This window comes from Centroberyx affinis, unplaced genomic scaffold, assembly GCF_046629955.1.
Source record: "Centroberyx affinis isolate AG114_WGS23_722 - 3 ecotype Tasmania unplaced genomic scaffold, CSIRO-AGI_Caff_v1 ptg004449l_1, whole genome shotgun sequence".
Classification (NCBI taxonomy): Eukaryota; Metazoa; Chordata; class Actinopteri; order Beryciformes; family Berycidae; genus Centroberyx; species Centroberyx affinis.
The window spans coordinates 57,670-72,082 of record NW_027282118.1 but is presented as its reverse complement, the minus strand read 5'-3'; the positions used below and the strand labels follow the sequence as shown (position 1 = coordinate 72,082).

Genomic DNA, 14,413 nt, shown 5'->3' with positions numbered 1-14,413 from the left:
GCTGAAACAAGCAAGAATGCCTATTCCATGTCCGTTTACAATGTACTGCAATTGGCTTACAATGAATGGTAGCATTTGTATAATATTTTTGAATAAGCTGTTGAAACACAGTTATTAAATTGCAGGGTGTGGATTCTTCTACTCAACATATGTAGTAATTCTACTAAATTCAAATTCTACACACTCTCTTGGGATTGCCATGAGTAGAGAATACACACACACACACACTCAAACTTTTGATATTTTGATTATTCAATGTTTAATACCATGTGGATGTCATGTCACTTACTAAAGCAGTCCATAACTGGTTTTTGACAGATACATACAAAGGAAGAAGAATAACGATGTATTTCTCTGTGTGAAGCAAAAGAACTGAGGAGCAAAGTTCCCTCCACGTTTCCATGACGTTTGCTTCCGTCCGCTCCAGTCCTTTTCAGCTGTGCAGGGACAATAACAAGAGGGGAGGAACCGAGGAGAGGGAGCGAGGAAAGGACACTCGTCTTCTGAACGGAACTTAACCGGTTTCTGGAACTAGAGGGAGAGCTACACATGCTCTCATCTTGGATCGACTCATAACTATGTGCCATATTTTATCTTGCAACACATACAAGACAAAAACTATTGTGTAACATATGAAGCTTATGATGATGATGATGATGACGTTATTACAGTTTTCCTTCCTTTTCATTTGTGAATCATATTGTGTAAACAAGAAACTTTGTTGAACAAAAGTCAAGGCTACTAGTGTTACTAGAGTACTGATGCTGCAGTCTGTGACTATGTGGGTGTATGACTATGTATGTGAGAAGTAAGAAGAATTTGACCAACTGTTACAGTTACTTTATATAAAAACCTTTGCAAGCATGTTGTCTTTGTTGTTTTTTCAGATCATGTGATATCCTTGATAGACTTCCACCATGGAAGTATTACATTAATTATAATTACATCATTATATCCACCCCCTAGTTATTAGACGTATCATTCATTAATCTGAGAGGTAGCTGCCTTGCTTAAAGGCACTTTGACAGTTTGCTCAGCACCTTAGATAGAAGACCCGCATCCACCCAGTTGGCAGCTCAAACTGGGATACGTCCAAACCAGTGGCTCTCTGGCATCTGGTCAGCTTGTTTTATACCATGAACAGCCATTTCAAATAAATAGAACCTGATGTAAAATCCTCTGTAGAGTTTGAGTATGGATTTGTAGCAGCAACTGCTACCTGGTCAATCCTGCTTTCCTTCACTGTTATGTGTGTGTGTGTGTGTGTGTGTGTGTGTGTGTGTGTGTGCGTGTGTGTGTGTGTGTGTGTGTGTGGGTGGGTGTGTGTGTGCGTGTGTGTGTGTGTGTGTGTGCGTGTGTGTGTGTGTGTGTGTGTGTGTGTGTGTGTGTGTGTGTGTGCGTGTGTGTGTGTGTGCGTGTGTGTGTGTGTGTGTGTGTGTGTGTGTGCGTGTGTGTGTGTGGGTGGGTGGGTGGGTGTTGGAATGGCTTGTGCTCATTTTTGAGACAGACCATCAGTTTGACGTTTGAGACCCAAGCCTTCTTAGATAAAATGACCATGACCTAGGTTATATTGGTAAGATGATGCTCCTGACATTTGACAGCTTTGAACATGTTCACAAACTGGCTGTTAGGGCCTTACTGACTGCAAGTCAATCTCAAAACAGCCAAACAACTATTGGGTTCAGTCTCTGTAGTGGCAGTTGCCTGGATCGCGTGGCGGAGACGATGACAATGCTTTCTGTATCCTTAAATGTTCTTAAGTCTAGTTGTCATGTGAATAACATTGTATCTCCAAAATATCAACTTTTCAGAAGAAAAAACAGCCTTGTTTTTTAGTTTCATCATCATACATTTTTCAAATTTCCACTGGGTTTCGAAAGTCTTTCATAAGCACCGACATCCATAGAATCTTCACATGATAACAACATGCAATTCCTATATGACCATTTCTTCATTTTGCATTGCATCAATTCAAAATAAATGAAAACAATTGACTGACATGGACTGACTGCAATGCAGGACTGAATTTATGTTTTTGCACAGGGAATTTCAATCCTTCTCTGATTCCTCGGCTGCACAGCAGCAGCTGCAGAGTGTTTTAAACAGCCGGCGGAAGACGCGTCGGACTCTCTTCTTCTTGGTCTTTTTTACCTCTGAAAAGTAAAAGAGGAAAGTCAGTGTCTCAGTTCATCTTGATGGAAGTAGCCATTAGCTACAGTGTGAACAGACCTGGGTGGTCATTACTGAAACTTCTTAACTCTGAAATCCTATCCTATCTCAGCTTAGGAGGATATTTAAGATTTTTGCCATTACAGAACAAGGTTTCCTAACTGCGTTTAGGATTTCTTTTTACTCCAAATAGGCATTTAGCTATTACAGAAGCATCCTAACTTAAGAAAATCCTAATTTAAGAATCCTAACTTACAGAACCTGTTTTAAATTCAAAATATGCCATTAAAACGGTTAAAAATTCATACTAGACATTGGAGAGAGAATCGAAATTTAATGATCAAAAGATTATTAAAACAAGATGATGATGTCCTTCACTTCCCCGAAGAAGTTTTGATGAGCGTATATTTTAAAATAAAAAAAATAATAACATTATAAGCCTGTCTCTTTTTTTCGTCGTTTACATTAATGCTTAGTGTCACCATAACCACCACAAGCTATAAATTTGAAAAAGCAAATAAACCTCTCTCGTGCGCATTCTAAGTTGAATTCAGGCATAAGGAAATGATTTGCGATTCAGATATTTGTTGGATTGGAATTTAAATAAATAGTTAATATTTCCTAAGTGAAGTTGAGATAGGACATGAGAGATAAGATAGGATACGACCATGAGTTTAGGACTTGCTTCTGTAATGGCAAAATAAGATTTTTCCTATCTTTGACATTTAGGATGGGATAGTACAAACACTTAGGGTTTTTTTCTGTAATGAGCTGATGAAGAACTCCTGCCTGATGTGGTGTCAGAGGATTGTTCCACCTCCTGCTTCTGCTCAGTGCCAACCAGGCTGCTGCTCAAGCCTTCCTGGACTGCAGTAATGGCAGGAGCTTCAGTATGGAGGCTCAGAGGAACCAGAGGAGCTTCAGTAGGGAGGGTCAGAGGAACCAGAGGAGCTTCCGAAGGGAGGTTCATAGGAACCAGAGGAACCAGAGGAGCTTCAGTATGGAGGCTCAGAGGAACCACAGGAGCTTTGGTAGAGAGGCTCAGAGGAACCAGAGGAGCTTCATAAGGGAGGCGCAGAGGAACCAGAGGAGCTTCAGAAGGGAGGCTCAGAGGAACCAGAGGAGCTTCGGTAGGGAGGCTCAGAGGAACCAGAGCAGCTTCAGGGAGGCTCAGAGGAACCAGAGGAGCTTCGGTAGGGAGGCTCAGGGGAACCAGAGGAGCGACAATATGGAGGGTCGGAGGAACCAGAGGAGCTTCAGCAGGGAGGCTCAGAAGAACCAGAGGAGCGACAATATGGAGGGTCGGAGGAACCAGAGGAGCTTCAGTAGGGAGGCTCAGAGGAACTAGAGGAGCTTCAGTAGGGAGGCTCAGAGGAACCAGAGGAGCTTCAGTAGGGAGGCTCAGAGGAACCAGAGGAGCTTCAGGGAAGCTAAGAGGAACCAGAGGAGCTTCGGTAGGGAGGCTTGGAGGAACCAGAGGAGCTTCAGCAGGGAGGCTCGGAGGGACCAGAGGAACTTCAGCAGGGAGGCTCAGAGGAACCAGAGGAGCTTCAGCAGTGAGGCTCAGGGGAACCAGAGGAGCTTCATTATGGAGGGTCGGAGGAACCAGAGAAACTCCAGTAGGGAGGCTCAGAGGAACCAGAGGAACCAGAGGAGCTTCAGTATGGAGGCTCAGAGGAACCACAGGAGCTTTGGTAGAGAGGCTCAGAGAAACCAGAGGAGCTTCGGTAGGGAGGCTCAGAGGATCCAGAGGACCCTCGGGAGGGAGGCTCAAAGGAACCAGAGGAGCTTTGAGAGGGAGGCTCAGAGGAACCAGAGGAGCTTCAGTAGGGAGGGCCAGAGAAACCAGAGGAGCTTCATTAGCGACGCTCAGAGGAACCAGATGCGCTTCAGAAGGGAGGCTCAGAGGAACCAGAGGAGCTTCAGTAGGGAGGCTCAAAGGAACCAGAGGAGCTTCGGTAGGGAGGCTCAGAGGAACCAGAGGAGCTTCAGGGAGGCTCAGAGGAACCAGAGCAGCTTTGGTAGGAAGGCTAAGAGGAGCCAGAGGAACCAGAGGAGCTTCGGTATGGAGGCTCAGAGGAACCAGAGGAGCTTCGGTATGGAGGCTCAGAGGAACCAGAGAAGCTTCGGTAGGGAGGCTCAGAGGAACCAGAGGAACTTCAGGGAGGCTCAGAGGAACCAGAGGAGCTTCAGGGAGGCTCAGAGGAACCAGAGGAGCTTCAGCAGGGAGGCTCAGAAGAACCAGAGGAGCGTCAATATGGAGGGTTGGAGGAACCAGTGGAGCTTCAGGAGGGAGGCTCAGAGGAACTAGAGGAGCTTCGGTAGGGAGGCTCAGAGGAATCAGAGGAGCTTCAGTAGGGAGGCTCAGAGGAACCAGAGGAGCTGAAGCAACAGCAGAGTCCATTTCTGGGCTTGGTGTTGTGTCCTCTTCCTGGCTCAAATCTCCATCAAGCTGAGTTGAGTCCACGGCTCCATCCACTACAGCTGGCTGGGTGGAATCATGTAGTTCCACCTGAAGAAGGACAGAAGCCGTTTTAATTTTTTTTACTCCACAGTATCTTATGCTGCTTCTCTATCATACTTGTGCACAGGTCATCTTACCATTATGGTGCTCAGCAGACATTCAGCAGACCGTGTGTTTGTTTCTGTGTGTTTCTGGGGCTCGAACATCAGACAGATTTCCCCCACCGTGACGTCAACGATCCTGGTCAGCAGCTCAGGCTCAAAGCGGTTCAGCTCCTCCACCAGGAGGTCTAGAGTGTATTTCTCTCTGACTTTGTCCTGGATAGAAAGGACCTTCTCGTCCCGGATGGAGCGGGAGAAGGCGGCCTGACGGTCCACGGACTTCAGAGAGGAGGAGAGCTTATCCTGAACAGCCTTGGTGAGTCCGACAGCCAGGTCGCTGAGCCCCAGTGAGGGCATGACGCACAAGAGGCTCACCGGATGAATCCAGAAGCCCTGCAGCACTTTGGGCACAACCAGCATCGCCACTTCCTCTGGGCCGAGGAGGCTGGAGCCGGGCCGCTGCTGCTGCTTCTCCATCAGGCTCCCGATGGCTTTGTCAGCCAGACGGAAGATCTGAGGGTCTCTGTCGATGAGAGACGCTCAGAATGAGTTAAAATACACATTTTCTTTAATCTATCTCATTACTATTGGCTGCTGCAAAGACCAAGTTTCCCCACAGGAATCATTCAAGTTTCATCTTATCTTATTAATGTGACTTACTGAAAACAAGGACTGTTGGCTTCAGATGAGTTGAGCACCATTTGGGCTTCAAACTCAATGTCTCTCATCTTCATGCTGATGTTCACCTCCCACACCTGAAACAAGAAATGGGATGCACCTTTCAGATTTGACATATTTACAGGATTAATCTAGTGTTACGTGACCATTTACTTCAAACTGAGTCTTTTCATGATCATGGTCTTACCAGCGAGAGGAGAGGCTGGACACTTTCATCAAAACCCTCCAGTTCAAACCTCCACAATCTTCAAATAGAAAGAAGAAGGGTCATCTTAACTGTTGCTCTATTTTCTTCTCATTAGTAACAGACTAGCTTAACATGAGCAGAGTTGATGATAGATTGAGTGGTGGACTGTCTGTATGTGTCTCAGTAAGTCTCACCGCCCCCTGAGAGATTTCTTGCCCTTCTCCACCAGCCAGTCAGTCAAGTCCTCAGCTGTCAGCTCAGATGGGAGATGGTTTTGCTGCTGAAGCCTCAGCAACTGCACCATCAGTTTTTTCTACAACAGAGTGGAAAACATCAGATATCCTCTTGTATGAGCACAAGAGACACTTTACCAGAATTTATCAGGTGTTTTGTTTTGCGTGGGCCTGAAACAAAAGTGGTACTTACTTGTGACAGGTAATATTTCCTCTCCCAGCAGAGCTGTACAGTGTCTGTGTATATCGGCACATAGAACAATGCCTTCGAAGGAAATGAGATAATATCACTCAAAAGCCTCTTACATTTGAATTCATTCATTGCTGTAATTCATTGCTTAAAGTCTTTACAATTTAACTGCAATAAAAAAAAATGCTCACATACCTTGATGGGTCTATAGATGACCCTTTCTCCTTCCATCCAGTCCATGGATGTTTTGTTACTGGATGACAAATCAACAGTGGAGAAACAACAATCAAAGGTACAACCAAATGCACAACTACAGAACAGAGGTAAAAGCACTCAAACACAGTTGATACTGGTGGCTGAAATGAACTGAGGGTGTTCAGGGAAAAGTTTCTGTGGGAGGCGGAATGGACTTATTGTTGAGTCACTGGGAGTAGAATTCAGCTCTTAATGACAGATAGATTCTGTTTTGGCTCAGCTGTTAAGGCAGAGATGACCAGGGAAATGTCTTGTCAAATATGATGATCAAGATTAGTAAAGAAGTTGCCTTAACATTGTTGATTTAATCACACAGGAAAATCTTTTTGCAAGGCAACACTTGAATAGATGTTACTCCTGTGTTTTCACTTGGTTAGTTGGTATTGGGAGTGTTGCCCAATTGCCCAAAAAACTGCCAGATGATGAGAAAATACAAATATCATGGCCCTTATTCCTCCCTCTAACACGTTACACTAAGTAGATTTTCTCTTTTTTTAAGCAACTTCTACTTCTACTTCTCAGCAAGGTAACAGAACATCTTGAGTAGAATATTTTGGTACTTTATTTTGGCACCTCTGCACTCTTGAAGCTGCAGTCAAATGATGTATTCTTTGTCATGAGCCCTTATAATTTATTAACTGTTTACACTGTATGGTAAAAAATAGCCTAGGACTGCAAGCATGTTTATTCTGCAGCACCCAGGACTCAAATTCAGTCTCACGAGTCATGAACTTGTTGAGCTATCTGAGAAGTTGGTTTGATGAGAGGAGTCGTCACAGTATGACTGAGGCAACCAGCAGGGTCCATGATAAGATCTGTCCATCCATACAAAGGCAGATTTCAAAGTAGTGTCAAATATTCAGTTTTCTGAGACAAAATTCTGAGACTTTGTGTACTTTATCTAGAGAAGAGGGAAGAGGAATAAAGTAAGATAAAAAGAAAGTGATTAATAATGACAGTTATTTCCTGGGGCGCCCCTTCAACCAGATATACACCACAGTAATCCCTTAAAATAACCTTACATTTTCATTAATTTACATGAATTCACCTTAGAATGAATTGAGGGAGTTATTAATGGACAAACACCCCCTTAATCTTGACTCCTTACTTTTTAATTTAATGAATAATTCAGGGAGACAGGAGCTTTTCCATTAATTTCCACTTAATAACCCTGTAAACCATACACAAAAGAAATGAAAAATCAACCCATGTGAACCAACCCATGAATAAATCCTTTATAAACCCACTAACCTTACTTTTTTTTTAATGATATGCTATTTTAATGGATAATTCATGTTTATGTAATGGGGAAATTAAGGGCATTTCAAGGATAAAATTAAGGTGGTTGGTTTCGTAGTGCAGAGAGAGGGAACTAATCAGTGAAATCAGATGCTGTAGTGTTTGGATTGCAATGAAAATGTGTACACTTGCCCATCCCTGGTCTATAGCCTGACATGCTATAAACCTCCAGAGACAGTACCTAGTCCGCCCACAGCAAGGCAGCAAAGAGTTGCTCAGTTCCACAACAGTTGTGCAGGTGAGACATAGTGGTGTTTGGGGAGCTTCGGCAGGTTTGAACGAATGCCTGTTATGAGGAAGCCTCCTAACAGTCATAGATACTAGATCATGATTTAGACTAAATGGGAGCTGGGAATGACACAATCATTTCACAGTGATACATGTATTTCCCAAATAAGAAGGAGAGAGGTAAGAAAGTTGGGGGGAAAAAAAAGAAATATAACAGATAAACAACAAAAGCATCATTTGACTATATGGAAAGGCGGAGGGATTTATGCTGTTTTGTGTTTTTCCTCATCTGAGGTTAGTCCCTGTGTCGCTGTCCGGGGTGCTGGAAGTGCTTTAAGATCAGCCCGGATGGGCGGTGCTCTCCGTGGTGCTGAAAGTGTCTTGATTTGCTATTCTATTTGATTACTTTTACTATTTTGATTAGTTTATTATTTTAACTACTCCTATTGTTTCTACTGTTTTTATTGCCTATTTTATATTCTATTTGGCTGCTTATGCTCTATTTTCTTTTCAGTGCTGGATCCTATACCTATTGCCATCGAGTTTAGTGCAGCAGCTCCACTCTGGGCGGCGGGCGGCGCTGTCCACGGTGCTGAAGCAAAAGACACGGGACAAAAACATGGAAGGACCGTCACTTTCTCTCACATCACCTCCTGAGTCCATAATTATCCCATACTGACAGCGGGAATCACGCCCATATTTTGTCACACACACACACACACACACACACACACACACAGTGAAATACTTTTGAGATGACATGAGATGAGATCAGGCTTTATTTATGGAGGAATTTGCAAAAAAAAAAAAAAAAAAGCTGAAAAAAAAGACTGCGTGCAAATGTGCAGGGAGTATAAAATGTGCAAAAGTGCACCATTAACTGCCCACATTTCAGGCGCGAGACACACAAAAACTGCATTCAAACGGCATTTCACCCTCTTTTGTCTCATATTCATCAATCGCCTCTGCCACGTGAGCGCTCCGCACGGCAGAGAGGATCAATGGAGAGCTGGAAAGAGGAGTGATCTGCCTCCAGCACGCGAGCTGAACAGTTCCCATCCTTATTGGCACGCTTCCGCTTGAATCGGCCAATCAGAGAGGGATGCGCCGCGGCTTATAAACCCATCCGCTGCTCCGCTCTCCCCTCACTGTCCCCCCCGCTGCCCTATGAGTTATTCTCCCGTGCTGCATCTCTAAGCTACCGCAACCGCGAAGATGGCGGCCCGGGTAAGATATATATGTTTTCTTTATCGTAACATTTCCACAAATATCCCCGTTTTGCTACGTTAACTCCCCGGTCCAGCAAAAGTGTGGGGGGGAAAAAAATGACCGAGGCGAATTACGTCGGACGACCGTTAGCTGCATTCAAGCCGCTAGCAGTCCTGGTACCGTTAGCGCCTGAATGTCACTGCGACTGAACCCTCCCGAGTGCAGAATTCGCTGTTTATTTCACACGGTTGTTACAGCCGCTAGAACCGTGGCATGTGCCAGCAATAATGTCCGCCAGCATTGCATAATAGCTCCACCGTTCAGCTCCTCAGGCTTGCTAACCACTGCATTAGCTGGGAGAAGTGGTTGTTAATCCCGGACTCTGCTTGTCCTTGAGCCGACGCGGCTGCGTAAAACGGGGCTTTTGGAAGCATTTTTATGAGCTGTGCATTTAAATAAGCGGGGGTGGACACTCGTGTGAAAGACACAGAGCGTGGTTCTCACATCAGAACGACGCGGCACACCGTGTACACCCGTGTGCAAGCATGCCACACCACTACCCGTCTGGTTATATTGGTCAAAACACCGTGGCTCAGTCTTGCTTGGTTTTACAATCGAGCCTACGACCTGCAGTGTTTTCTGCGCTGGTAAGCTGATTTTGCGGTGAGAGGAGAGCAGCAGAGCGGTGCATGGCTGGCTGCTGGGTTGTGTACAACCTGTCAATGCACAGGGAAGATGATGTCAGCTGCAGGTAGCGCCACGACCAGTCTCAACCTGTCTGCTGCCATCCACACCATGCCCTGTAGTGAGACAGGTGGTGTCAGATTTAACACATGGGATGAAGGGAAGGTGCATTGTTTCGTACCTATAATTAACATGCAGGATAGCTGATGCTGATGTTGTGGCACCTATTTGTGTTTTTGTTGCAGTGACTCATAACTGACATCCACTGATTTACAATGGAACAATGTCAGAGCCAGGGTAGCGGCAACCCAGCATGTAGCTTGAGCACTAGGAATGCAAATGCATAAGCACTGCAGCAGATACATTTCCATTCCAAATGGAAGCTGTTTTTTCCCAATCAATTTGGATCACAATCTGGGATCATAGTTTCCAGCTGACTGTTTCCTAGTCGTGCTCCTTTCCTCCCACCATGTATAAAGGAGCATCCTTACCTTCAAAAGGTTTTGGATTTTTGTTGAGATTAGAAATAAGCTCTTTGCACTTGCAAATGATTATTCTAGGAGTCATTTTGTTCTTCCTAAAAGTGCGTAGTGTAGCTTTAAATACAGGGCCGGGTAGCACTTCAGTTGCTGCAGGGGGCCTTAGCTCATAAAATCAGTGCTCTCACTCTGTCTCACAACATTATGCTTTATATTTATTTAATTTATTTTATCAGTAAGTGGCCAGACCGTTGACACTGTGAAATCAGTGTGGTCATCATGCAGAATCATGCTGCAGGTTACCAACAGTTGTAGCATTACGCAGCAAGTCTGTCTCTTTAAACTTGTAACGGTGTCAACATGATGCTCGTGTTATGCCACAAAGACAAAGGATGAGGGCATGCTTTTGTTTTGGTACGTGCGTACGTATATTTCAACAGGGCAGAGCAGAAGTCCAGATCTATAGTCACAGATAAAATCTCATTGATCTCCTCACTCAGCTTCGGCCCTTAACTGTTTGTGCTTACTAGCCAAGTGATATGGAGCGCGGCACATATTGAGAGGCACCCCGGCCAGTTTGCTTACAGTGTTTTTGAAAAGCAAAACAGATTCCACTCACTCAACTGCTCAGAGATGCTTGATAAATATTGACCTGGGCACTGAGAAAATGTGAATGGTTGGTTGGGATAAATTTTTCCACTGTTCCTCAGCCACTTGCAGGTTATACATGCCATTAGGTGGATGCTTTTATCCATCCCTGACTGTGCTATGTGTGCTTAGATTTTCGATAGTCTCTGTGGAAATGTAACACCTTACTTTGGTGGTGTTACTGCCACTCTCTACCCGCAGCCCCAGAGATTTTATTCAAGAGTCCTGTTGAAAAATAATGGGAAAGAAACAGATTTATTGAAGCTGGAGGGAAGCATTGGCCTGCCAGCAGAGCGTCAGAGAGTCTGTTTCCAGTGCAGAGCACAGTGACAGACAGGCTACACCAGCAGTTTGTTTAACAGCAGTTTGTTAGGTTGCTGTTGACCACTGCTGGTTTTTTTAAACAGTCTGACCACTAGTTGATTTGTGGATGTAGCACAACACCTCAGGGAGCTTGTACTGCGATGAATGACCGTGCATTTTCATTTGTCTGTTTCAAATGAGAAACAGAAACAGAAACATTGGGGGAGCTGCAAGGTTGTGGCAGATTTTTCACTCTTTGTACATTACTAATCGAATACATTAGTACAAATTGTATTCTGCGGAAAGGGAAGAAAGATAGAGACAAGGAGGTGAATTGTTGAGACAACGAAGATAGTGAGTGTACTGTCGTATTATCGAGTGTATGTCACCAACTGTCCTATTACTTAATGATAGCTCCAACCTGGACCTACCTATCAAACATAAACGCCTCTGGTTGGCCGGCCTCACAGCTGCTAAAAGTCTGATAGCATCCAGATGGAAACCTCCCCATTTGTTATTTATACAGAAATGGTTATTAGATTTCATAGATATAGCCATCATGGAGCGCTGGGCAGCTAACTTGCACCTTGCTAAACATTTCATGTTGGGATCATACTATCATTACTTTAAAATCTTTGCTTTAGCTCCTTGGTCCATCTTTGGGGTCCTGAGGGTGGGAGGGTGGGTTGGGGGAGGGTAGGGCGTGTGGTATTGCTTGCATTTATTGATCTCTGTTTCATACTAAAATATCAATAAAAAATTGATCACACACAAAAAAAGAAGATAGTGACTGTATTTACATGCATGTTAATTTGAAGCTATGAAAGATAGTATTTCCTTTTTGAGAATGACATATCCCATCAAAAATAACCCAAATAATCTTATATCGCAACACTTAGAAACCTGAACAGCCAGTCAGGATCTTGAGGCATGTAAACACTTTATCTCCTTCATGTTTGGATGTTGCGGTCTGTGTAAGTGCTGCTTCCATAGTGACACAGGATGTATTTTGTTTTTTCATGTATCCAAGGATATTGTAATAGGGATATGAAGGGCAAATAAACAGCTTATTCTGAATTAGACCCTTAGTTGGAATATGAAATATTAGAATCAGAATCATTTTAATGGCCACATACAAATAAAAGACTCTGATACTGCGCCTATGGTAGTGGTAAGAACTCAGGTGTGTTGAATGAGGAATTCAGCATACAGGAATCAAAAGTAGAGCAACCTGCACACCATCCTATGTTGGGCAAAAAAGCCTTAATATTGAGATGCATGCAAAAATACAGCAAAAACAAAAAGTCCATACTGATGGACATAATACAAGGACAACAGAACCTCATATACGGTCAAACAGGCAATAGAAGATGTACTATGGTCAGTAGACTATACATATAGCCTAATACTTCATATGTACTTTCTCTATTCTGTATTCTCTATTTTGTGAGCTAATAAGTGCATATAATGCTGTATTGGTTTGTTAGTATTTCCACTTTCGCACTTGTTTCTTGTCTTAAATTAATAAACTGTTGACAATTTCAGAATTGAAGTCAGGCCATTAGGGACATACAGTATATGGCAGAGGAAACATTTTCTGTAAATGATTAAAAAAATAAAACGCTCTCCTCCACCACCCTAGTTTATTGGTTACTCATGACAAGGCACATCCAGATACAGTCAATAGTATGTGAGAGGGACAACAACAGTACACCTGTTTTACATGGAAATGGAAGGAGAATATAGATCTCTACCTGTCTCCCATGTTGATATAACCGTGGATTGGTTTCTGCCTTGTGAAATAGGGAATAGTCGGACTCGGCAGGCTTTAATAATACATAACATTTCCGTTTAATGACCCTTTGTGTGTGTGTGTGTGTGTGTTTGTATGTGTGGATAGAGAGAGAAAGAGAGAGAGAGGATCTGATAGTACATTTCGCCTCTTGGTCATCCAACATGAGTCAACAATGTCCAGTGGGGTGTCGGTCACCTCCCCCTCTACTGAGACACACACTCTCTCTCTCTCTCTCACACACACACACACGCACACACATTTCACCCTCTCTAGCCCAGCAGACTGTGCGCTGTTGCTGGGCATACTGCAGCTTGTCAGAGGGGGTAAAGGGGATAGTAACATTTCCACAGACTGTCAGCATGATGGACTCTGCCCAACATCAGACTCAAAAGAGAGAAACTGGTCATATGAACAATAACCACATATTAATGATATAAATATAACATCTATTAAAGATAAGATTAATGATTTAATGATTAATATAATGATGGGTCAGGGGTGCATAGTGGTAGGTAGACCGTCCCAAAACCCCATGTTGGCAAGCAGATTGGAGTTTTAGTGATACAAACATTTCTTTGAGGCAGAGCTGCTCTGGAGGCAGACATAATCTCATTGGTTGAGTTAAACCTCAGTGGGCGGGGCCAAAGAACCACAGTTTTCTGGCTATGTAGCCTAATGTTAGACTGAAGCCTAGTGAAAAAGAGGTAAGATAGGAGGAATCTAATATTATGAAGCCTAGCACTTTTCCTACTAACTGAAAAAATGCAATCTACGTTAGCTAGTTATACTAGCTGACCTTCCAAGTTCAAACTAGCCATACTAGCCTGTAGCTAGCTAGGGAGTTGGCTAGCCTGCTGACCTTCCAAGATCCGGAGTGCCACACACTTTGTGTTGCAATACTGCACTGTGATCGATATTCTTTGGTGTTGGAAAAAAAGGCGTTTTTGTGGACCAATTCTGTCACTCCCGAAGGACGTGTCAGTATTTCATCTGCCTGAACATCTGTATTTGTCTCATGGGTTTCTCATGGGTTTTTCATGGCCTTCATGATTACACTGTCAGGATAACAATGGAGCTGTCAGTGGGAAAAGTAAAAAGAAATGTTTGCATAACTATAAATACAGTCTGTGTGTCGGCAAGCCCCTCTTTTGTGTCCTTGAGCAAGACACTGGCTCCCTACCCGCTCCTGGGTTGCTGTTCTTTATCTGACGCCGCCTGCATGCTGATTTCTCTGTAGAGTGGGGAAAGCGAAAAGAGAATTTATTGCTAACACCTATTGTACATCAAAATGAAAAAAGCCACAGTTTGCCTGTCCCCAGTCTTATTTAGATGGATTACGTGCCGATTCAAGGCTGGGTTGCTGCCTGTTTGAAGCACATAGCTGTCACCCACTGTCGATCAGTGTGGGAAGATACAGAGATACAGCTTGAGTTCTCCCGGCACTGCTTAACCCGTTGTTGTGCATCTGATAAAACAAACCATTTCATGATA

The 14,413-nt window shown here is 43.8% G+C and overlaps 1 protein-coding gene across 1 annotated transcript in view; it reads left to right on the top strand.

The window, feature by feature from the left end:
- Positions 1–9,019: 9,019 nt before the first annotated feature.
- LOC139665101 (vesicle-fusing ATPase) overlaps positions 9,020–14,413 on the top strand; it is a 42,707-nt gene continuing 37,313 nt past the window's right edge. The window contains exon 1 of the mRNA XM_071544067.1: positions 9,020–9,031. Coding sequence (XP_071400168.1) covers positions 9,020–9,031 — 12 coding nt within the window. The remainder of the gene's footprint in view (positions 9,032–14,413) is intronic.